Raw genomic sequence first — 21,063 nt, 5'->3', positions numbered from 1 at the left:
ACTTTTACAAAGATGAATTACAGCAGTTCAGCTGACATTTTCAACCAAAGAGATTTTATTTTCTAGGCAACGAAAGAAAACATCCAAGCAGTGATATTGACACATTTCCCTCAAACGGAACTGATTCTCTGTTAGCAGATTTCCAATGCAAACATGATAGAGCAAAGCTAAACACTCTGGATTAAATAAAGCTAATTTTAAAAATACTGCAAGTGAGAAATACCAAAAAAATATTTTTACACACTTTCAGAAATCCATCCAGGATACAAAGCTAAAATCTAAGTGTTGCTCCCCAAAGTCAATGCATTTGCAAACATGGCAGACAATAAATATGTATCTTCCACTTCTGTTTCAAAGACACCCAAAGATAGTCACCTTGTACACCTCTCTGAGGTAGGTATTATGTCCATTTTACAGATGGCAAATGGTGAGGATCAGCTCCTTGTCCAAGGCGTCTCACCGCTGCAGTGTGAAAGCTGAGAATACAACTTAGGATTGACAGTCTCTTGGTCTCATTCCTAGACAGTATTTCATCTCAAGTAGTTATAACACAGTGTAATCTTCAAGTTCCTTTGAACTGTCAGGTATTTCTTTAGGTTTATAAGCTTCTAGAGGGCTGGGTTTAATGTTGGGTTTTGTTTTGTTGGGTTTTTTCCTAATGATAGGCTAAAAGCAAAGTGGGGTTTAACACTGGAAGCTAAGTGGCTTTCTGTAGGAAACTCCCAACAGTGCTAATGTGTATTTTAATACTGAATTAAAAAGAAACCTGGTCCTTAGCGTTCTTGGTGATTCTGTTCTTTATACTTAATTATTCATGCCTCAGTTCAGCAAAGCACTTATGTAATTATGTTCCTTCTTCAATAAGACCCTCCTTATTTCAAGGTCCAACTGGGAGCCTCTGCTGAGAACTTCAGTGAAACGTGCTTTTGATAGAAAAGAAGTTTTTGCTGCACCAGGAGTTTAGCCAGATGCCTTAACGAATGGCGGCCTTTAAAACTGTATCTTAGGTTCCACTTGGAAAGTGGGTTTATTTCTGCCTCAGTCCAAAGATGCACATTCTTGCTCCCCATTTGTAAAAGTGCAAGGAAGGTAACTCAAAACAGAGTAACAGAAGAATAGCAGGCTAAGAATATTTTAAAATTCAATAAAACAAGTATGTCTTGCAGGCATTTCAAAGAAAAAAAAAAAAATCCCTTTCAGTAATATGCACCTTTACAGCACCTTTTAAAAGACCTCGAAAGCACTTACTGTTAAGCCTCACAACCCCGCTGTGAGGTAAGATACATTAAACCAATTTCAACTTCCCTGATTCTGAACAGTACGAGAAGTAGGGCAGTTTACGCAGCTTATTTTGTTCTGAAAATTAAACTGCACCCTTCATTATGAGAATTAAAGTCTTCCTGCTGAACAGTCATCGGTGACAAATCGAACACGTTAAGGCAGAATGAAGATGAAGAAACTTCTAGCCTCCCTTCTGGGTTAGCACTCTGTCCTTCTAAAAAGGGCAAAACTTTTTATCGGCAAAGAGTGAGAACTATACCTTAAAGTGCTAATTTACAGTATTTGGAATCTGGTACAGCTCAGTAACACTGTGGCCATGAGATTGGCCATACCCAAGTAAAGTCTGCTTAAATGTATTCAACAGATGCAAATTAAGTCACTTCCCCAACTACTCTACTCCCGTCTTGCCAGAATTTCAGATACTATTATGAAGAAGAATCCAAAGTATTTCAGGAAACATGCCTACGTTCTGATGCAGTGTAAACACCGGGGGTTGATAGTTATTTTTCAAGCAACTAAAAACTACCTACGGAGGATTAGTAAGTTTATTCAACACTTAACCATCTACTCATTAATTTAAAGAAGGCTATCTTAAAGCTTAGAGGCCATTTCTTTCTCTAAAGCCATGACTTCACACAAACAATACAGTCTACTTCTGATAGTAAAATAGTAAAGGGCAGCTTTAAAAATTGTGCACCAAATGAGCAGTTTCCCCTGCAAGAACTGCTTGTACGTGCAGAGTCTAATTCTTAGTGTAAGTAATGCTGATACGTGTTTCCCAAACCCTTACATTAATTTAATTACCCTGAAAACATAATAGAGAGATATTAATTCAGCAACTTAGAGGCTAGATTTTACGCTAGTGTTGAACAAGCCTGATTTTGTGTGTCTGCTCAGATCACATACACAAAGAGATTATTTGAGAAATCAGGTTTTAGCTGCCAGTGTATACCACCTGCCAAAGTACTATAAATCAGCATGCGAGAAGATACCTACTTCAAATCCATTGGGAAAGTCACTAACCGTAGCAAACCTGTGCGTCTTGGCCATCATTAAGTTAATATGCTTTTCAAGCTTTGTGAACGGAATTTTATGATTACATACAGCTTATCTGGAAATCCAGAATTTTATTCTGGATCGGTGAGGTAGTCGATGTAACCATCCTCATGTAGACGTCACACTTCTCCGAAGTTGGTGTGTCCGGTCTCCTTGGCGTGTTCTCTGGCTTCCACTTGTCCAGTGAGTCCCTTCTGGCACACCATGCACCTCAGCGTAAAGCGATTCACGTCGGTAAACTGCCTCTTCCGTCTGGCTTCATCTGCCAACTCCAATGCTTGAGCAAGAACAATATCATCAGTTGTGGAGAAAATGGTCTGGGGAGGAATGTCCGAGTCGGGGATTTTGCGCTCGAGCGGATCGTAATGAATCCCATCATAAATTAACAGGACCCGCTTACTGTAACCGGCGTCTTCCCCAAAACGGTCGATTCTGACTGTCTGTGTGTCCACCACACAGATTTCGCACTGGTAGAATTTGGATAAAATGGACACTTCGATGGCTCCTCCCCAAGTCTCTTCTCTTCTGATCCAGTCACAATACTCCCTGTTAGTCTTCCCTAGAACTGCCTCACAGTAAGATTCAGGATCGCTTGCTACTATCTGGGCTATAAGGCTGCGCATCTCTGGAGCGCAGCCCGGGTCATAAACGCCCCCCTCCACCACATAGTACACGCTGGTGAAGAGACAGGAGTTGTCTGCCGGCACAACCCTCCTGGCGAGCACAGGCACGGCCTCCCTGACCGAGTTGGACATCGTTCTTTTTGCAACTACAGGCGAGTCAGTCTTGGGTTTGGACGTATCCTCTTCAACTATTAGCGTATCACCTGCCAAACGCAGAAGGAAGGAGAATTGAGAGAAATACGCAGACGGGAGTTAAAGACGCTGCTGCTCCTAAAGCAGAACAACACGGCTGCGTTGTCGTTATTAAGGATCGCGCCCGTTTCCCCCAGCAGCACGGCCTCCTGATGGGAAACGGCCGCAGCCGAAGCAGCCGGCGGCTCCACAACCCGCCGATCGAGCGCAGGCGGCGGGCTCCGGCGCGCTCACCTGGCGGGTCCCGGGTCCCCGTCCCCCGCCAGCCCCGCGCGTTTGCCTCCGGACCCCCGGGACGCGGGCAAAACCACCACCGGCGCTACCGGCGAGCAGCAGTCGCTCCCGAGCCGGGTGTTGACAGCTGCCCCCGGGAGGAGGAACCGGCCCGACGTCCGGCTGGTGAGGGGCGTGCTGGGCCGCAGCCTCTTTTAATTAAGGTAATTGCAGCCGGCGGGGCGGCAGAGGCCATAAAGCGCCGGCACCCGCCCCCGCCCCACCGCGCAGGCCCGGGGCTCCCGCCCGGCCCTCACCCGAGTGGATGCCGAGGTCGCCGAGCCGCCGCTCGCCGTCGCTGAGGTCCAGGCTCCGCGGCGGGAAACCGAGAAGGAGGCGCTGGGCCGGGGCGGGGACGCCGGTGAGGGCGGCCAGGGCGGCCTGCATGTCGCGGAGGCGGGAGTGGGCCGTGAGGCCGGGCAGCGGGTGGGTGCCGCTCCGGGCCTTGCAGCGCAGCCGCAGCATCCTCGGCGGGGCCGCCCCGCGCCGCCGCCGCCGCCACCGACCGGCCGCCGCTTCCGCTCCCGCCCGCTCTCGCGAGACCTCCCGCCGCGCCCCGTCATTGGCCGGCCTGCGGCCAATCGGAGAGCCGCCGGCCCGCGGCGGGGAGGGGCGGGGTGTGTGGGGGGGGAGGCCGGAGCGCGCCGCGGCCGTCGCCCATCTCATTTGCATAGCGGAGCGCGCCCGCACCCGTGACGTGACGCCGTTCGCCGGCGCGCGATTTGCGTGCGATTTGCATGCGATTTGCATGCGATTTGCATGCGATTTGCATGTGGCGCGGCGGCGCGGAGCCATGTCGGCGGCGCCCCGGCACGGCGGCCCCACGCGGGGCAGGGCCGGGGCCCTGCGCGGCGGCGAGAAGAAGTGCTGTGAGTAGCCCCGGCCCGGGGGGGAGCAGGCATTTAGTATATTTAAGGGAAGGGGGGGAAAAAAAAAAAAGTATGCCGTTGGGGGGGATAACGCTGCTCGTGCCGCTTAAAAAAGCGCGCGTCTTCCTTAGAACGCGTTTCCACCCCGCGCGGGGACGCGCTCTCCGTGCCCGTCCCGGTGACCGCGGTGTCCGGGACGCGGCGGGAGCGCGGTGACCTTCCCGCGTGGGTGCGCTGGCTTTCCCCTCCCGCGGGTGCCGGGCGCTGCTCGCCCCCAGCCTCTCATTTTTGTCACTCCTGGAGGCTGTGATCATCCGCATACCGCGCTTTTCCCCCAAACCTGCCTCCCCCCGGGCGTTTCCTGAGCTTGCTTCGCCTGTTTTCTGAGAGAACGTGACCGTTTTGTTAAAAACATCTTTCTCGCGTCCTTGACAGCTCCTGCCCCATCGGTAAATATTTTTGACGCTAACAGACCTGTATTAGACCCGTTAGGCGCAGCGGGTGCGCCGTTGCTACTCCGCCTCATTAGCTAACGCCCGGGAGACCGCAGAGCGGTCCAGCCGCCGCTGGCAGCGGTTAATTAGCTGCGAGGACACGGTAGCGAGCCCGTTAGGGGATGCACGGTGGCGGTGTGTCCGTCCGGGAGACGGGGCAGCTCTGCCTGGGGGATGGCTTTGGGTTGGGGCTAGCTCTTTGCTCCTAGCCGCTCTGCCATGCTGCTGATGCTCCCGTTTTTGTGGGTTTGTTTTTTTTTTTCCCTGCAGCATGGGCTTCCTACATGACCAACTCCCCGACCCTGATCGTGATGATCGGTCTCCCCGCGCGCGGCAAGACCTACGTGTCCAAGAAGCTCACCCGCTACCTCAACTGGATCGGGGTGCCCACCAAAGGTGTGTGCGGGGGCCGGCCCGGTGCGGGGATGGCTCTGCCCTTCACCGAAAGCGCCGTGAGATCTGTCTGCGAAATGCTGTCAGTCTCACGCGCCCGTCTTTTGTGTGTCAAGTGTTTAATTTAGGAGTGTATCGCCGGGAAGCAGTGAAGTCTTACAAGTCCTATGACTTCTTCAGGCACGATAACAAAGAAGCCATGGAAATCCGCAAGTAAGTTGGCGTCAGGGGGCCCAGCCGATCCGCGGCAATTTGGTTAGTTTCGGGTCTTGGCAGCCTCTGCATTTGAGGAGCACAAAATAACATTTAATGCCCTTGAAGCCAGGGGAGGAGGTAGCGCAGCCCCTGCAGGGACCCTGCCAGAGGGGCTGTGCGTGGGAGTTTTGTCGTTGTCTTTGGGCTGGCACAAAGAACAGGGGCTGCGAATGCCCGGCGATGAATGAAATACGAAGCAAGTTATAGATAGAGATGCCTTATGATATCTGCAGAGCCTCCAGGGCTCTTGGAAAGATGCAGGGGTGGGTGCCCCATGGGCAGAGAGAGAGAGAAGGTATTTAAACCTCTCCCTGGTGGTTCAGACGCCTTGCCGTCTGAGTACTTTACATCAGCTCTGACAATACCCATTTCTCTCCTGCAGACGATGTGCCTTAGTGGCTCTAGAAGATGTGAAGGTTTATCTCTTGGAGGAGTGCGGGCAAATAGCTGTAAGGCTTTTCTGGACTAAACGTGGTCTTACATCTGGGTAGTTCAAAGCTGCCCAGGTCATTCAGGCACCTGATTGTAATCCCAAATGATTTGGGGCTGGTTTAAAAGCCTTAGATAAGCTTGCTTATTGCTACTTGTTTTCTGGTAGGTGTTTGATGCGACCAACACAACTCGAGAAAGACGGGACCTGATCTTAAATTTTGCTAAAGAAAATGCTTTCAAGGTAGCGCTTCTGTATTTAATTCGTAGGTGGGGTTGTTGCACCGAGGGGCATTACTGCTCCCTGGGGCAGGAGCTCTGGGTAGAGATCTTGACTCTCTGAAACATGCTTCCTTGCCTTCTTTGTAGGTGTTTTTTGTGGAGTCTGTCTGTGACGATCCAGAAGTCATCGCTGCCAATATCCTGGTGCGTGCTGCATTTTCCAGGCTCAACTGCCAGTGCTTACCGTGGGAGCTCGGGTGCTCGGTGCAAGGTCACCGGCTACGATAGCTTATGGCAATGTCTGCAAATGCCTTGAACTTACGTTTCACCTTGGAAATAAGCAGCTAAGGTTTGCAGGTTTATAAAAGCTAGAGATGCAGTTAGTTATGTGAGAACGTGGAAATCAAATGAAGCTGAGAAACGTTTGACCTTGAAGCGTGTTTTCTTGTCAAGGGAAGGCAGGCAGCGAGTGGCTTGCAGGGACGGCTAAAAGCGAGCCAGCCGTGTCTGTCGCGGGGCCAAGCGCTACAGTGCCTTCAGAGTCGCCCTTTGTTTCCTCTCCAGGAGCAGGTTTTTCCACAGGGCAGTGTTAAACAATGCTCATTTGTTTCAAAAGGGAAGAATAATGTTATTCAGTGTTGCTTTTGCTCCTCGCAGAGTTTGCTTAACTCTCACAAAGCATCGCTGTCTTTTGATCAGGAGGTGAAAGTTTCCAGCCCTGACTACCCGGAGAGAAACAGGGAGAACGTGATGGATGATTTCCTGAAGAGGATTGAGTGCTACAAGGTCACTTACCAGCCTCTTGATCCCGATGCGTATGACAAGTAAGCAAAGCCCCGGGGTGCATTTTGTCCTTGCACACATGAGCTGCTTTGCTTTGTCGCTGCTGTTCTCTGGCTCAGGATGCTGCAACGCGTCTGCTGCAGCCTCTGCTCTCCCAAAGCACAATTGCTCGTGTGAAGGTGATATCCTCGGGTCCCAAGTGATTTGAAAGGATTTTTCTCTAGTGTACTGCAATGTAATGCTACTCCTTGTTTAAGCACGGCAGTTCAGTGTCTCTTCTGTCTGCTGGAGCGACCCAGTGGTAGTGCTGATGCCTTTACTAGAGGGTAAATAGCTAGATTACACCCGCAGATGCACGTGCTTCATTTTTAAAACCAGTCGTGTGGGTGTTCTTATTTTATGTTGACTCCAGAGATCTTTCCTTCATTAAAGTGATCAATGTGGGACAGCGGTTCCTAGTAAACAGAGTCCAGGATTACATCCAGAGTAAAATCGTCTATTACCTAATGAACATTCATGTCCAGCCGCGTACCATCTACCTTTGCCGACATGGTGAGAGTGAATATAATCTTGTTGGCAAGATTGGTGGGGATTCTGGTCTGTCACCGCGCGGGAAGCAGGTATGTGTTTGCCAGCACCCGGGTTGCTGTATTTGTAAAGTGTTGTGTGACCAGGGTCAGAAGCCGGGCTCTGCATCTGACTCCTGCGAGGGGCAGCCCCGCAGCTGGATCTTGCCGCGACAGCCACAGCCCTTGAAATGATGCTTTTAACGGCGGCAGCAGCTCCTGCTCCCTCCTAACCTCCCCTGACTTTTTTTCCAGTTTGCTCAGGCGCTGAAGAAGTTCATCGAAGAGCAGGAGATTGTTGATCTGAAGGTGTGGACGAGCCAGCTGAAGAGGACGATCCAGACGGCAGAGTCTCTAGGGGTCACGTACGAGCAGTGGAAGATTCTCAACGAGATCGATGCTGTGAGTGAAATGCTGATCGAAGCCTTTAGCTTTTCTAGATGGAAAATAATGTTTTAAAAAAAAATTCGCCACGATAAACCTGATTATTTCCTATTCATTTATAACCATGTCTACGTATAATACACTCCAAGCCTCCATCATGAGGTTTAGGATGGTTTGGTACAGGGCTGACAATGCCTGGAGCTGCTAGACCTTGCTGTGAACGTATCCGGCTGGTGTTGAGAAGGAAAATAACACTGAACATCCCAGGTATTTGTCACTCCGGCTGTAACACCAGCCTGGGTGGACGAAGGTTACTGCTCCCACTCTAATTCTTTCAGGCAAAAGAAATTGCAGGGTTGTTGCTGTGGAAATGAACGCTCGTTTTCATCCCTGGCAAACAAGGTTTTCGAAATAAAACCAAAAGCCCGTCCTTTGCAAACCACCCTGGACGTGCAGCGCACAAATGCGGGGTGTGTGGCTGTGCCAGTTATGATACCTAAAATTTGCATCACATAAGGGGATTGCTGATCGCCGCCGCTTGCTGTTTCTGCGTTGTTGTACCTGTGTTGAAACGAAGTGTGTGGTAACGAGTTCTTCTTCCCTCAGGGGGTATGTGAAGAAATGACCTATGCAGAAATTGAAGCCAAGTATCCAGATGAGTTTGCCTTGAGGGATCAAGAGAAATATCTTTATCGCTATCCTGGAGGCGAGGTGAAGACCCCTAAGAAGTAACGATAAGATGCAGCATACAGAAAACAAATACATATGTGTAGAATTGAAAGACTTTACTTAACTTCTTATGCCAATGTTCGTATGAGAAACTGAAAACATTAGGGTCCCCAATTCTCTTTTAGAGGAAAGGTTTATTGATTTCCTTTATTGTGCTGTGCAAATGATGCCTTTCAGTCATATTAATTGGGCCGTTTGCCGAGTCCCTCTGCTCCCCTCAGACACAGAGGGGTTTCTGCATCGTGCTCGTTTGGCCGAGGCCTGAATTGTCACTATGAAAAAAACATCTTGGAAAGAAAATGACCGTGGGGGTGGTATGCAGTCATTTCTGGTTTTACTTCACAACCTTGTTGAAATGTATAATTTACTATTTTATTTATTTTTCTTACTGCACTCGTTAAGAGTTACCAGTAATCTGGATCCTCCTGTAATCTGAGGGTTGCTGACATTAAATTTCACCTTCTGCTGTTTGCATTTTTTCCTGTGTTTACCGGATCATCCGTAACTTCTGCATTTTGATATTTTAACTGATACTTTCCTGAATGTGAAGCTGTGTTAATTGCTACTTCTGCTTTAAGCCTTTGTTTATGAAACCCCTTGAAGAATTCCTGTTTTGTTTTTCAGTCGTACCAGGACTTGGTCCAGCGCCTGGAGCCGGTAATTATGGAGCTAGAACGGCAAGGCAACGTCCTCGTTATCTCCCACCAGGCGGTTATGAGGTGCCTGTTGGCTTATTTTCTTGACAAGAGTGCAGGTACAAAAATAAATGTATGATGTTAGGGGCTGGCTTCTCTTGCTGCTTCCTTTACAGAGCTTTGGGAAGGGTGGCTTGTAATTACTGTTTTGATTTTTCACAACGGAAGAGCTGCTTAAAAAATAAAAAAAGAAAACATTTCTGAAACACTTTAACCGTTGCATTTCAGTGGTGCACGGAGCTTAGCAAGAAGCTTTCTTTGCGAGAAATACAGATACGTGCGCTGGCGGTTTTCTGCTCAGCCATTGTTTCTGGAGCTGTTTCCACCAGTAGCATTTGCATAATCTCTAGGGGAGATTATGCATTTACATTTTTTAATGTAAAGAAAATTCTTTACATTTTTTTTAACGTAAAGAAAAAGTTTTCTGATGCGTCAGTAGCCCGTGAAGGGTTGGCAGTTGTGCTACGTCTCAGCGAAACGCTGATCCCTTGCGCGGCATGCTGGCCTGGAAGCTAGCTCCAGTCTGCTGCAAACTCCTGTGTTAAACGCCAGTGAGTGGTACTGGAGTTTAAAAAAACTTTATTAAAAGTTTGAAATAAAACTCGCTTGAGTCCGTGGCAGCTGTTGCTGCGGTGCTTTCCCACCCGTGTGCTGCTGGAGGGGTTTCCTCTGGCTGGCCCCGTGCATTGGAAATGGTGGGGCCAGTCCCGTCCCGCTGCTCCAGGGCTGGGAAAGAGGGGTCGAGGGGTCCGGGGGGGCTGCGGCACCGCCTGCTTGGGCACAAGGCGCTTGTGCGGTTGGCGTCCGGTATTTGCTATGTGAAGGGTCCCACCCGAAGCCTGGGGGGTGGGGGGGTGGCTGGTGCGGGCAGCCCCAGCGCAGCCGTAACCCCCCCCGTAATGCCTGCCTCTGTCCTAGACGAGCTGCCCTACCTGCGCTGCCCCCTCCACACCATCCTCAAGCTCACGCCTGTTGCGTACGGTAAATACTGTCTTTTTTTTTTTTGCCTTGGTTTGTGTGTGTGCACGAATCTGATGGGCAAGTTTGTGTCCGCGTGCGGCAGCAACCGGACTTGTGTAAATGCTTCTGGTAATATTTTTAACATATAAAAAGGTTCTGGAGAGTGGGAGGGCTTTGGGGGAACAGTGGGAGGGGAGGTGTGTGGGCGCAGGGGTGTTCTCCCGTGGCCTCTCTTCTAAACGAGTGGTAATTGTGGATTTCACCTGTTGAAGGCTGTTCTTGCCTCCAAACTTGGGTTTGGCTCTGGGGTGCAGTGAGTTAAAAATGGCTTTTCTGTGTAGACCTGTAGTCCACATAACGCAGGGCTGCACTTTTGCAGTGAAGGTCAAAGCCAGAAAGTAGTTAAAGTGTAAAATTCTGTTAATAGGGTGAAATGTTTATTTATGAGCTGTTTTATTTTTAAAAAATAAGTAACAAATTTATTCCTGCTCACTTCCCATGCTGTTTTCAATATTTAAAAAAAAAAAAGTTATTTAATAAATAACTCGTATAAACTTCTCTTTCTTTTTGGTAAAGGTTGTAAAGTGGAGACAATTACCCTGAACGTGGAAGCAGTGAACACCCACCGTGACAAACCCTCTCTGAACTCAGTAAGTCTTGCTGCTCAGCTCTGGCTTTTTCCCTTTTCAAGAAGTACCTCAACTGAAACACTCTTAAATACCTGCTAGAAATGGCCGGTTGCTTTCAGTGACCAGAAAGACTTGCTTCAGAAATAATCCCCAAAAGCAGAATTAATTGTAGGCTGAATTAGTGTGCTTCCCAGGCCAAGGGGAGATATTTTTCAGAGCTACTGTAGGAAGCAGAATGGGCAAATTTAGGACGTAGATTTTTAAATTCCAGGTCTCGTTCTCAGTTTTCACTGAAGTATTTGTTGTTGATGCTCATTTGCGTTAATTGCGATAATTTTGAAGACTTGCCGAAATGTTTGAAGTGACTTTTTCTCATTGTCTTGATGAGCTTTCTCTTCTGAAAGCTGCAGACAGGATAAGGCTGGGCTCTGGGGGCTGGTTCTTGGTGGCTCTCGGCAGCGTTTGCAGCCCTCGGGGGCCGGGCTGGCTGCTGTGTGTCGGTGGCTGGGATGAGTGGCGGTTCTTCCCTTGTCTCTGCAGATTTCATGTGCCTTTTACAAGTATTCGGTGCAGGGCAAGACCATGGTGTTCCTAAACTTTGTATATATCTGAGCAGAAGGAGATGGGTCCAATTTTACCTTCCTTGCACTGGGCATCTTCTTACAGGAGCAGTGGAAACACTTCAGACTGACTAGCTTTATTTATGAAATCCTGTCTCTCCCGTGACTTAGATAACTGGCCGTCTACCTTGTTCAGCAAAGCACATAACTACACGCTAAATCTGGAAGTTGCTGCTATTTCAGGTGCTAGCTTTTGCAAATGCTGTTTTGCAGAGGGACTGATCTGTCAGGGAATGCTGCATAGCGATTGCCTGCAATTAACTCCCCCAATTAAAGAGCACAAACCAACTCTCCGCTTTCCTAGCTCACGGCAAATCTAAGTGCATTGCATTTTAAGTTCTTTTGGTACATTTAGGCTTTTAGCTGCCTCCTGTCATTGTATTTTATAAAGAGCTGTTGGCTGATTGCCTGGGATATGGTTATTTTTGTGTCCCAGAGTAAAGGAGTCCCTGTGCCGAGGGACCACGAACAAGGGGTGGAGAAACTAGGAACCTGCATCTGTGGCAGGAGGGTTTGCGGAGCTAAATCCAGCTGACTGCAAAATGCTAAACTGAGGATATTCGTCAAGACTCTTGTGGCTGGTCCCATTCTGGCGGTTTCCAGTTGGGCACTTAACGCTTTGTGACTTTGTGCGATGCCTGCCTTGAAATGGTTGCTGCCCGCTCAGAGAAGTCGGAGGCTGTTTCTGTTGTTCTTTGCTTTACTTGGGCAACGTGGCTGCTTTGGGGGAGAAGAAACACAAAGAAGGGGAAGTTTTCTATTTGATTATTATTTTTTGTTTCCCCCTAAATTGATTGCAGGGAGGAAAAAAAAGAAAATTAAAAAAAAAAAGTAAAAAAAACCCCAAAACAAACACAAAACCCCCACACCAAACCCAAACAAACAAAGCCACCTAAGCAAAAAAAATCCCGAAGGGAAGTAAAACTGCTAAAAAAAGTAGGCTTTTTCAGTGGACTCTGAGCCAGATTAACCGACGGAGCAGGTCGTTTCCCACCACGGGTGCTCAGCCGGGGAAGGCACGGAGCGGTCCTGCCGGCGCAGACCGATGTGGGGTTCACTGAGCCGCAGCCCCGGCTGCCAGGAGCTTGGGGGTGCCTGCGGGTGGGGATGCCGGAGGTGTGTGCTGCTGTGCGATGTGGTTTTAAACTGTGGTTCCCCTTTTCATTCCTTGCGATACCCTCTTGTCTGGAATCAGAACAACCCTCCCGCCAGCCAAACCCCTGTAAGGATGAGAAGAAACAGCTTTACGCCGCGGGCCAGCGCGGACACGGTAAAGCGCCCACGACATTACAGCGTTGGGAGCAAACCTCTCGACCTGCTGGGGCCTTTCCCATCCCTGGAAGCTCGAGATGGGGCCGACCAGCCGCTGCTGCAAGTCGGTGTCCAGGTGGTACCTTCCCTACGCTCCCCCTCTCCACCATCACCCGCGGTTGTTGTTGGTCCTCTCTGAAATACAGACCCTTCCCAGGGTCTTAATCACTATCTCTGTTCCCACATGAAAATCATTCTGGATTAGACTCCCTTAAAGAAGAAACAAAACAAAACACAAAAAACCTCCCCAAAACCCAAAATTTGCCCCATTAAACTAGAATTGTGGTGCCAGAGGCTTTCAAAAATCAGGCTCCATGCAGGCGAGTTTCCATCGGTGCAATAGGGTTTTGGTAGGGTGGTTAATTCTGGGTAGTATCTTGCTTTCCAGCAAAAACCTGATTGGAAAGAGTTACAAATACCCTCTTTGTCCTAATTTGATACTGCAGCCAAGTGTTTCTCTAGCCCCAGAGCGACTGGGTAGGAAATGTTTGTGTCTGATTTTGTCAGTGCCCGTTTCCCTGCAGATCCCGACGTCAGCAGCTTGTTGAACAAAGTTTGGGCTCTTTGGGTGCCCAGATTAAAGCAGCTTGGGTTTTGGTGCTTGGCGTTTCTTTCAGCTTAGAAGCACGTAGGTCCTCATCAGTGTTGGATGCGAAGCCCTGTTTGTTTCTTTGCTCATTTAAAATTGTTTCTCTGCTAAATTAGGAGTTTGTCTGTGCCTGGGAGACTGCAGGCAGAGTGAGCTGCACGCTGCTGCCTGTTAGATGAGGTGGAGAGGAGGTGTGTCATGGGCTTCAAGGAGGTCTTGGCTGGGCTCCTTGTGCAGAGACAGCCATCATTACCAAAGCTGTTTAAAAATAAAATAATCTTGGGTACTTTAGAGGTTAATGTTTTCCAAGCTATTCAGTGAGCCCAGCTTCTTGTTCTCCTCCCTGTTAGCAGAGTAAGTGGCCAGAGAGTAAAAGGGGCGATGCAGTGCAGGTGAATGTCGCTGGTGTTTTCATACTCGGTGAAGAGCATGAGGCTTAGACATCTCCAAAATCCTGGGGCTCCGGTGGGAGCTGAACCAGACGGGGCTTTGCATTGGGGTGAGTTTGGCCCACAGCGGTTCTGGATGAAGAGTCTCAGCTGGAGAGGATCCTGACTGCCCGAGGTCTTAATTTGTGGGTGTCTCCAACTGGGCAGCCCCAGGATGGGGATCCCTACCCCGACCGCTCCCTGTTTGCAGTTCATCATCGTAATGTCAAAGCACTGATAGCTCTGGGATGAAAGAGCATTTAGAAACCCTGGGTTCTGGGGCCGTGCAGGCGGTGGGGAATTGTGCTGTCCTGAGTCCTCTCGCCTGAATGGAGCCCTTGAGACGAGCAGCAGTGGAGGAGGTGGCCGGGCACCGCAGCACGCGATGTCCATGCCTTGTACCAGCTCCTGCTGTGATACAAGCCTGCCCTGAGCTCCCTAACATGAAATCTTTGGGGTTGCTTCACTTCTTTCCTCGTTTCCTTTGCTGCTTTTACTATTCTTTTTAAATCTCCTTTAAAATGCACTATGAGCTTTCCTGTGCTGTTTCTTTTTCCTTTGCAGCCTCAAGGGGGAAATGCTTGCCTGTGAGTACCACTGAAAGCAGCTTGTATGTACTCTCTTTTGGTTTAGTAAGTCGGACTTCTCTTGATTAATGTTGCATGGAAACTACTTTGGGGAAAGACAAAGGCATGGAGCAGAAGGAAGTCTTTTGCTGTATAATAACCTGTCATTAAGGGGGACCTCAGTGGGGGAGGAATATGTTACCAGGCTGAGCCCACTGATCCAGGGGCTCCAGCGGGACTTACTGGTTCATCGTGCTTGTGCTGGCTGCCTGCAAAAGTGCGTTTCACTCCGAGCTTGCTCCGTCCCTGGACCAGGACGTGGGAGTGCTCTGTGCTGGCGCTGCTGGGCTGAGTCACATAGCTTGTACTGAGTGGGTCCCACTTATGTCTCCTCTCCACCAGGCATGGGGTGTGGTGATGATACTTACCGCAGGGATTTTGCAGGAGTCGTTGGATCGCAGCCTGGATGGGAGTGGATCTGTTCAGTCCCAGCTCCCCGTGACTCGAGGGAGCTGGGTGGGTTTAGCACGTGCTTGGAAAGCAGCTGGGTGGATAAACCTTTCTGTGTTGCTGGCAGTTGTCACCGAGTCCTCACCATCACATCCCCTCGGAGGCATCTTTGAACGGGGGTGAAGAGAGCAGGACTCTTTCTCCCACCCTAAGGGGAGAACATGTCCTTGTCTGTCCCCCCTCTCCAGGGAGCCAGCAGCTAGCATCACCCGCGAGACCTTGGCTTCCCTCTCGGCCTCCGACTAAGGGGCTCGGATGAGACCTTGGCTGCCGCCCCACGCAGAAAGGCCAGAGATGCCCTCGCTTCGCCGCGCTCCCGTTGGCCCCGAGGCTCGTCCCCACGCCCCTGCTCTGCTGGTGGCTGTGACAGACCCCGCTGCAACCCCTCGCTTGGCTTATCGGGTGTTTCGCCTCATGCAGTACATGCAACTGATGTTTTTTGTCTTGTAAAAGTTTTTTGCAATTTAGGTGCTCTGTCTGGGGGCCCAGCTGTATTGCACAGCAGGTCACTGCATGGGGCTGTGGGACGGCTCTCGGCAGCCTGTGGCTCCTGTAGCGCCCGTGCCGCATCCTCTGTGTGGTGCCATGCTCGTCCCCGTGCACCGGGGTGACCCCCAGCACCCGGCTGCTTCCACCCACCTTTGGGAGCGCGATGGTCTCCCCCTGCGGGAGCAGCAGGCTGTGCTGGGGAGCACCCAAGGGTGGCAGTGCCTCAGGGTGGGCTCAGAGGTGGCACAAGCTGTGTCCTCAGAGGCTTCAGGTAGCTGCGTGTGGGCTGCCTGCTCTTGCTTTCGGCAAAGCTCTGCTCCCTCCTTGCCTCTGCCCTGGGGCTTTGGGCAAATCCTCTCACTCCTGGTGCTCTGGCATCAAAGGGAGAGCTGGGTTTAGTACAGAGAAAGTACAGCGGTAGCTGGTTCGGTTTCCAGACGTCAAGTGTTAAGAGAGGATTCAGGTATGGGTGGGGAGCTGGCTCCCGTTTTGCTGCGGCAGGGAGGTCCCCGCGGTGATGGGGCGCAGCTCTCGCCGCCATAGGATGCGGCTCATCTTTTCCAGGTGAGGAAGGCGCAGCTCCTGCCTCTGCCCAGGTAGCGTTCCTCCAGGCCTGAGAAACTCCTGCTTGAATGTATTTAGCAATCTGGATGTGCAGCTTTTTACTTTAATTGCGCTTTGTACTTGAAATGAAGCTCTTCCAACAATCTTCTCAATGAAACTGCTCTGTCTTTCTACGTCGCTGGTATTTACACACATTTCATAGGATACAAAGGTACGGGATTGATCCTGAAGTTACATGTCCCTGTCTCCTGTTCCCTAGTTTGTGATAGCATTTTTAATAATGCTGCGGAGTTTTCTTACTGGCAAAGCAGGGTGACTGTCCTGCCAAAGCTGCGGAAGCGCACAAAGCATCGAGCTCGAATGTTGCCGTAGTGCATCTCCCGCGTCGGGATGGCCGACTTGGGAATGGGCCAACCAGTAGCAATGCAAAAAGGGCGCTTTTCTCCTAAAGTTGCCTGTCTCCCTGGGTTTCAGAGGCCTTAATGTTGAAGATGAGGGGAAAAGGAGAAAGAACCTGAGCTGGGGGAGCTTGTGATAAATCTGGTAAATCATTGTTCCTATACTGAGTAATATTAATTTAGAATCAAATCAGAGGAAAATTATCCACAGGCTAAAAATCAAAGCCTTGCCCCTTTGGATTTGCCTTTACTCTGAGCCGAAAGGAGCTGTGTGTTTAAAAATGAATATATATGCCAGCTTTGCAAAATTACTTTTCTAACGCTGTGCTTCAAGTGTTTCTTTTTCTGCTATGTTTAAACGAGTAACATAGATTTCCTAGGAGGGTTTGCAGATAAATGAAGGTAACTCCGTCCAACTTCCTTGATCCCAGTACAAACCTTCCTTCTTAGTGCTGGTGTTTTGCTTGACAAAGTAGCATGTGAGCAGCTATTATGGATTACCTCTGTCTGATGATGGTTACTTTTTAAGTGTCGTTGTTGGGAAAGCTGTTTAGATACTTTTTTTTTTAATTACAAATGGAAAATATGTAGGGTTTGGATTTCCTGACTGTTGGATTTTAAGTGTTGATGCCTACTGTTAATTGTCAGCAAATTGGCTCGATAGCTGTGCCTTTTTTCTTTATTGCAAAACAGTGCTGGTTAGGTAACAAGACAAATTGCACATATTGATTTACACATCAGTTTGCGTTCTCCAAAAGTGCTGCAGCTGAGCGGAGCGGGCACTAAACGCTGCACGTACTCGGAGCCCTTCCGAGCATTTTCTGTGCTCTGAAACACTGCATGAACAGCAGCTGTAGGAAATCCTGGCTGTCCGATTCTAACTTGTGTGATTGTGCTTTTGTAAATGTATAATTTGCTTGTACTGACCTGAGTGTGTTCCTGTCGTCTGTCGGACCCTCGGTGAGGCAATGGAAGGAGTTTTATCAAAACTATAAGTATTTATTGTGGTTAATATGCAAAATGATTAATGTTTCTTACGTTTGTCCTGGAAGTGTATTTTCCTATGGAGAAGATAAATAAAATGAGTAACCCTGAGTAACCAGCCTGCTTTGTTATTGCCTGCTGTCCTAGGAGATGCTCCAGTAAAGCTGAGCTTGCATGGTCTCAGGCTGAGACTGGGAAACCCTCCGTGCGGAGCTTTGCAGGAGGTTAAAGGACGACGCAAAATGTGAAGCAGCTTGTTATTTGCTCAGGGAGGAGTAAATAAGTAAATCCTCAGATGGTCACTGTCACGTAGACCAACTGTGTGGAGCTGGTTGGATCCTCCTGCCGCTGGCTGCTGCAAAGTGTCTGTCTGTCCATCCCCCGGCACTGAGCTGAGCTCTGCTGTCCCCTGCTTTACCATCTCCTGACTTACCCTTGTTATAACCTACACCTTTTTTTTTTTTGTAGAGGATGGCTGGTTTAACAGTGTAGAGGTTTGTGCTCTCATCTCGAATTCGGCTGGGATTTCCGTGGCCGGGAGGAGCCCTGCGGATGGGACTCGAGCACCCCCGGAGCACAGTGAGCCGCATGCCGCTTTGGCCAGTACTCTCCTCTGAAATGTGTTTTTAGAGTCTGTCTGTGTCTTTTCTTTCTGGATGCTGAAACGTCCGTCAATGAGATTGGAGAAAATTTATTATGGAGATTTTTCAACCTGCTTTTAATATGTGTGAGCTAACTTATCCCTGGGCTTTCTGAGGCGTTAAAATAGTGCCCCTTGTCTTTCCTCCTGGTTAGATGGCAAAATTAACCGCAGCGTATGCGAGGACAAAATGGTCATGTCCAGACTCGCTGAAGCAGCTTTTCTTTGGAAGACGTGTTATCAGACCAAATCCCCAAGTTTTTGTTTAACTGTTACCATTTCCAAATTCAAATGCAGTTACTGTGTTACTTAACTATCGACAGAGCTCCAGCTATCATTTGACTTTGCTTTCATGACTGCTGATTTGAATCCCCCAGCCTGAGCCTGTTCCTTTGCTCTGGGAAGGCTTTTGCACATGGTATAACACAAGGCACTCCAAGTCAGCAAATCCTGCGGGACGTCTCCTGTGAGGGGCAGAAGGGAATAAAAGCTCCTACGCTGGGAACAGCGTAGCTACCAGTGCTGTCGGATCTGAGCTCAAGTCCTGCTTTAGCTTTGCACCCTGATCTGAGCCTCATCCTCTCACTGATTTTTTTTTTTCCGCGGGTTTTATGGACGCTTTTCTCTATTACAACAGAAAAAATCAGAGCACCGCTTTGCTCGGTGTCTGGGAGCAGCGGGGCCGCGTGTGCAGGATTTGCAAGAAGCACATGATTTTTACCAGTTGTCTTTTTAATGTACCAGATGTTAGGCTCACAAGAAGTCTTTAAATTTGCCTATAAATAAGCTGTGAACATTACTAATGTATAATGCTGTCTTAATAGAATTTAAGCTGCTTTAGTATTTAGTGCACAGATGGTGAAACTCCCCTGTGGCGCAGCTCGTGTGGTGGCTGCGTGTTACTTAAATCCCCACCGAAACCCCAAACTTTAGTTTTCTCCCACGAGTCTTGACTTGTGTTTTGCCAAACTCCCATTTTACCCCACTCCTGCTGTTCTTGCAAGAAGGGCAAAATCCTCAGGTTGGGTGAAGAAAGGAGCATTTAGGTACGAAGCAGGAGGCTGTTCTGGACCTGCTGTTTCCAGTGACTCCAGGATTTATAGGAGCAACTTCTGGGACCCAGGTTGCTTATTTTAAATGTGTGAATAAATGTTGGCCATACCTACAGTAGGGACCTGTGCTTGGGAAACGTCGGTGCCCTGGCTGCGGAGGAGCTCAGCAGCCTGGAAGCCTGAGGTTTACATGGGGATTTTGAGCTCAAACCCAGTTGTTTTAAACACTCCCAGAGCTTTAATTTGAGAAAGCCGAGATGGAGACGTCCATGGCAAAGGCCAAGGCTCTAATTCTAACCCTTCCGGATTTATGTGGAGCAGAAGCTTGTGTTGATCTAAAGCTGCGCCATGGAGGGAGGAAGTTCAGTGGGTGAGAAACTGAGTTTTATTAGTTTTGTTCCTTGGGCTGTTCCCACCGGGGCGCAGGTTTGCTGCAGCCTTCTGCAAGAGCCGCGCCGTCTGTTCCTTGGTTTTAAATGTTACAGTGCTTAGAAATAAGCCAGGAAAGGGGGGGGGGGGGGGGGGTGTGGAATGTTGAAGGAAGAGATTTATAGCCTGTTGTGTGGTAATCCTTGTTGTCACTCTCCAGTAATGCTCTAAACGCACAAACCTGCACTGCATCGGGCTGGCTGCTCCTGCCGAGAAACCTCCTGCTCTGCAGGGAAAAAGGAGTAGAAATGTACTGTAGGATGTTTACACACACTACGCTGTAATTACTTGCTAAGGAGTTAATTATATTTGTATCATTGGGTAGTTAATGGTTGTAAGGAGACAAGATATATATTTTTACCTGCCAGGATTCATGAATGTAGCTGCTAATATGTTGGTGGTCATAATTTTTGATCACTGCTAAAAATTGGGTCTGCAGTTTTGGATCACTGACTGTGGGTCCCTTATTCCTGTCGAGTGGGTCTTTGCTTTGGCCGTGGTCTGCTGGGTCGTGGGATGGAGCCTCTCGGCCGTCTCTGCAGACAGCAGCATTTGTGCCTCAGTGCTTTAATTAAAGCCTAACTGTAGCCTTTTCCTCCTGCATTTTAACTTTCGAAAGGTGTAAATACACGTGTCTAGAGCAGAGCAGCAGCAGATTTGCGATCGTCATTGTTGCTGTGTGGGTGAATCGTACCTGTCATGACAGGTCCTGGGGTCCTGCTGAGCCCCAAGCTCTTGCGGGTGGCCGGGCTGGGGTGATGTCAACAAGCCCACGCATCTTCCCAGCCCCAGATGGGCTGACAGGTCCCTGTGCCAGGTATTTCCTTGAAATCACCTGATTTCTTTGGCACCGTGCGTGCAAATACCCCAGAATAAACAATGATTGCACATCGTACCTGAACTGAGGATTAGCAGAGGCTTGTGCTGTCAGTCATACCGGAGCTGGTGTCTTGGGCTGGGCGAGGTGGTGAATTTGGAGGCGTGGAAGTGGGCTTGGTGCCTTCGTGAGCATTGCACCACGAAGTGGGGGTTTCTCTGTATTTCCCTGACTTTCCATCTATCTGTTTCTAGCACAGAGGTGGCGGTGCCTGCTGTCACCTTCAGGGAGCAGTGGCAGGGCCACCCATGGGACCTGCATATCGCTGTCCCTGAGCCGCGGTCCGGGGGCTGGCTGGCCCATCAGCGTTATGGGTTGTTTTAGAGAAAAATGATCGCTCAGGCAAAATCTGTTCCGTCTCTGCTGCCAGCGATGGGGAAAATTGGAAAATGAGGGAAAGGGCTTAAAACCAGGTTGGGTAGCTTGAGTTTGTGTACGCTGGCTGTGACGTTAGAGCTGCCACCTCTCTAAGGCGTCCCCTTCCCGGCAGCTTGGCGGTGGGTGACGGGGAAGCCCAGCCCAGCTGCCACAGGGCTGAGGAGCAGCCTTGGGAGGAGAGGCATCGCCGCCAGCGCTTCCAGAAACCGCCTGCCCCGGCGTTATGTCCCAAACTCCCACCCGTGCTCCTCTGAAGGGTGCTGGGCGAGCGCTGCTGGTGCCACCTCCACCTCTCCCGCTGCTCCTCTGTCTCTCTGAATGCTGTTTGCAAACTGCATCTCTCCATTTAGTGTTTACTGAGATGGATGTTACATGTCTACTTGCAATTTTGCTAT

At 49.5% G+C, this 21,063-nt stretch overlaps 2 protein-coding genes across 7 annotated transcripts; one reads left to right on the top strand and one right to left on the bottom strand.

The window, feature by feature from the left end:
* Positions 1 to 32: 32 nt before the first annotated feature.
* Positions 33 to 3,890, bottom strand: YOD1 (YOD1 deubiquitinase). Its single transcript, XM_076358242.1, has 2 exons — positions 3,683 to 3,890; positions 33 to 3,163 (listed from the first exon to the last, which is right to left on the bottom strand). The coding sequence occupies exons 1-2, from the start codon at positions 3,888 to 3,890 to the stop codon at positions 2,457 to 2,459; spliced, it is 915 nt and encodes a 304-aa protein (XP_076214357.1). The 3' UTR covers positions 33 to 2,456.
* PFKFB2 (6-phosphofructo-2-kinase/fructose-2,6-biphosphatase 2) lies at positions 3,772 to 19,496 on the top strand. Of its 6 annotated transcripts, none has more exons than XM_076358241.1 (16): positions 3,772 to 3,786; positions 5,059 to 5,184; positions 5,298 to 5,394; positions 5,819 to 5,885; positions 6,035 to 6,109; positions 6,235 to 6,291; positions 6,787 to 6,911; positions 7,283 to 7,490; positions 7,692 to 7,838; positions 8,427 to 8,531; positions 9,174 to 9,303; positions 10,163 to 10,225; positions 10,781 to 10,854; positions 12,649 to 12,840; positions 14,346 to 14,368; positions 15,046 to 17,407. In XM_076358241.1, the coding sequence occupies exons 2-16, from the start codon at positions 5,073 to 5,075 to the stop codon at positions 15,101 to 15,103; spliced, it is 1,533 nt and encodes a 510-aa protein (XP_076214356.1). In that variant the 5' UTR covers positions 3,772 to 3,786; positions 5,059 to 5,072; the 3' UTR covers positions 15,104 to 17,407. The 6 variants fall into 6 exon arrangements, with proteins under 6 accessions (XP_076214356.1, XP_076214352.1, XP_076214350.1 ...); XM_076358237.1 differs by lacking the exons at positions 3,772 to 3,786; positions 15,046 to 17,407 and adding exons at positions 4,219 to 4,294; positions 17,761 to 19,496; XM_076358235.1 differs by lacking the exon at positions 3,772 to 3,786 and adding an exon at positions 4,219 to 4,294.
* The last annotated feature ends 1,567 nt before the right edge of the window (positions 19,497 to 21,063 follow it).

This window comes from Aptenodytes patagonicus, chromosome 22, assembly GCF_965638725.1.
Source record: "Aptenodytes patagonicus chromosome 22, bAptPat1.pri.cur, whole genome shotgun sequence".
NCBI classification, from domain to species: Eukaryota; Metazoa; Chordata; class Aves; order Sphenisciformes; family Spheniscidae; genus Aptenodytes; species Aptenodytes patagonicus.
The sequence above is the reverse complement of the archived record's forward strand: the minus strand, read 5'-3'. Positions and strand labels throughout refer to the sequence as shown.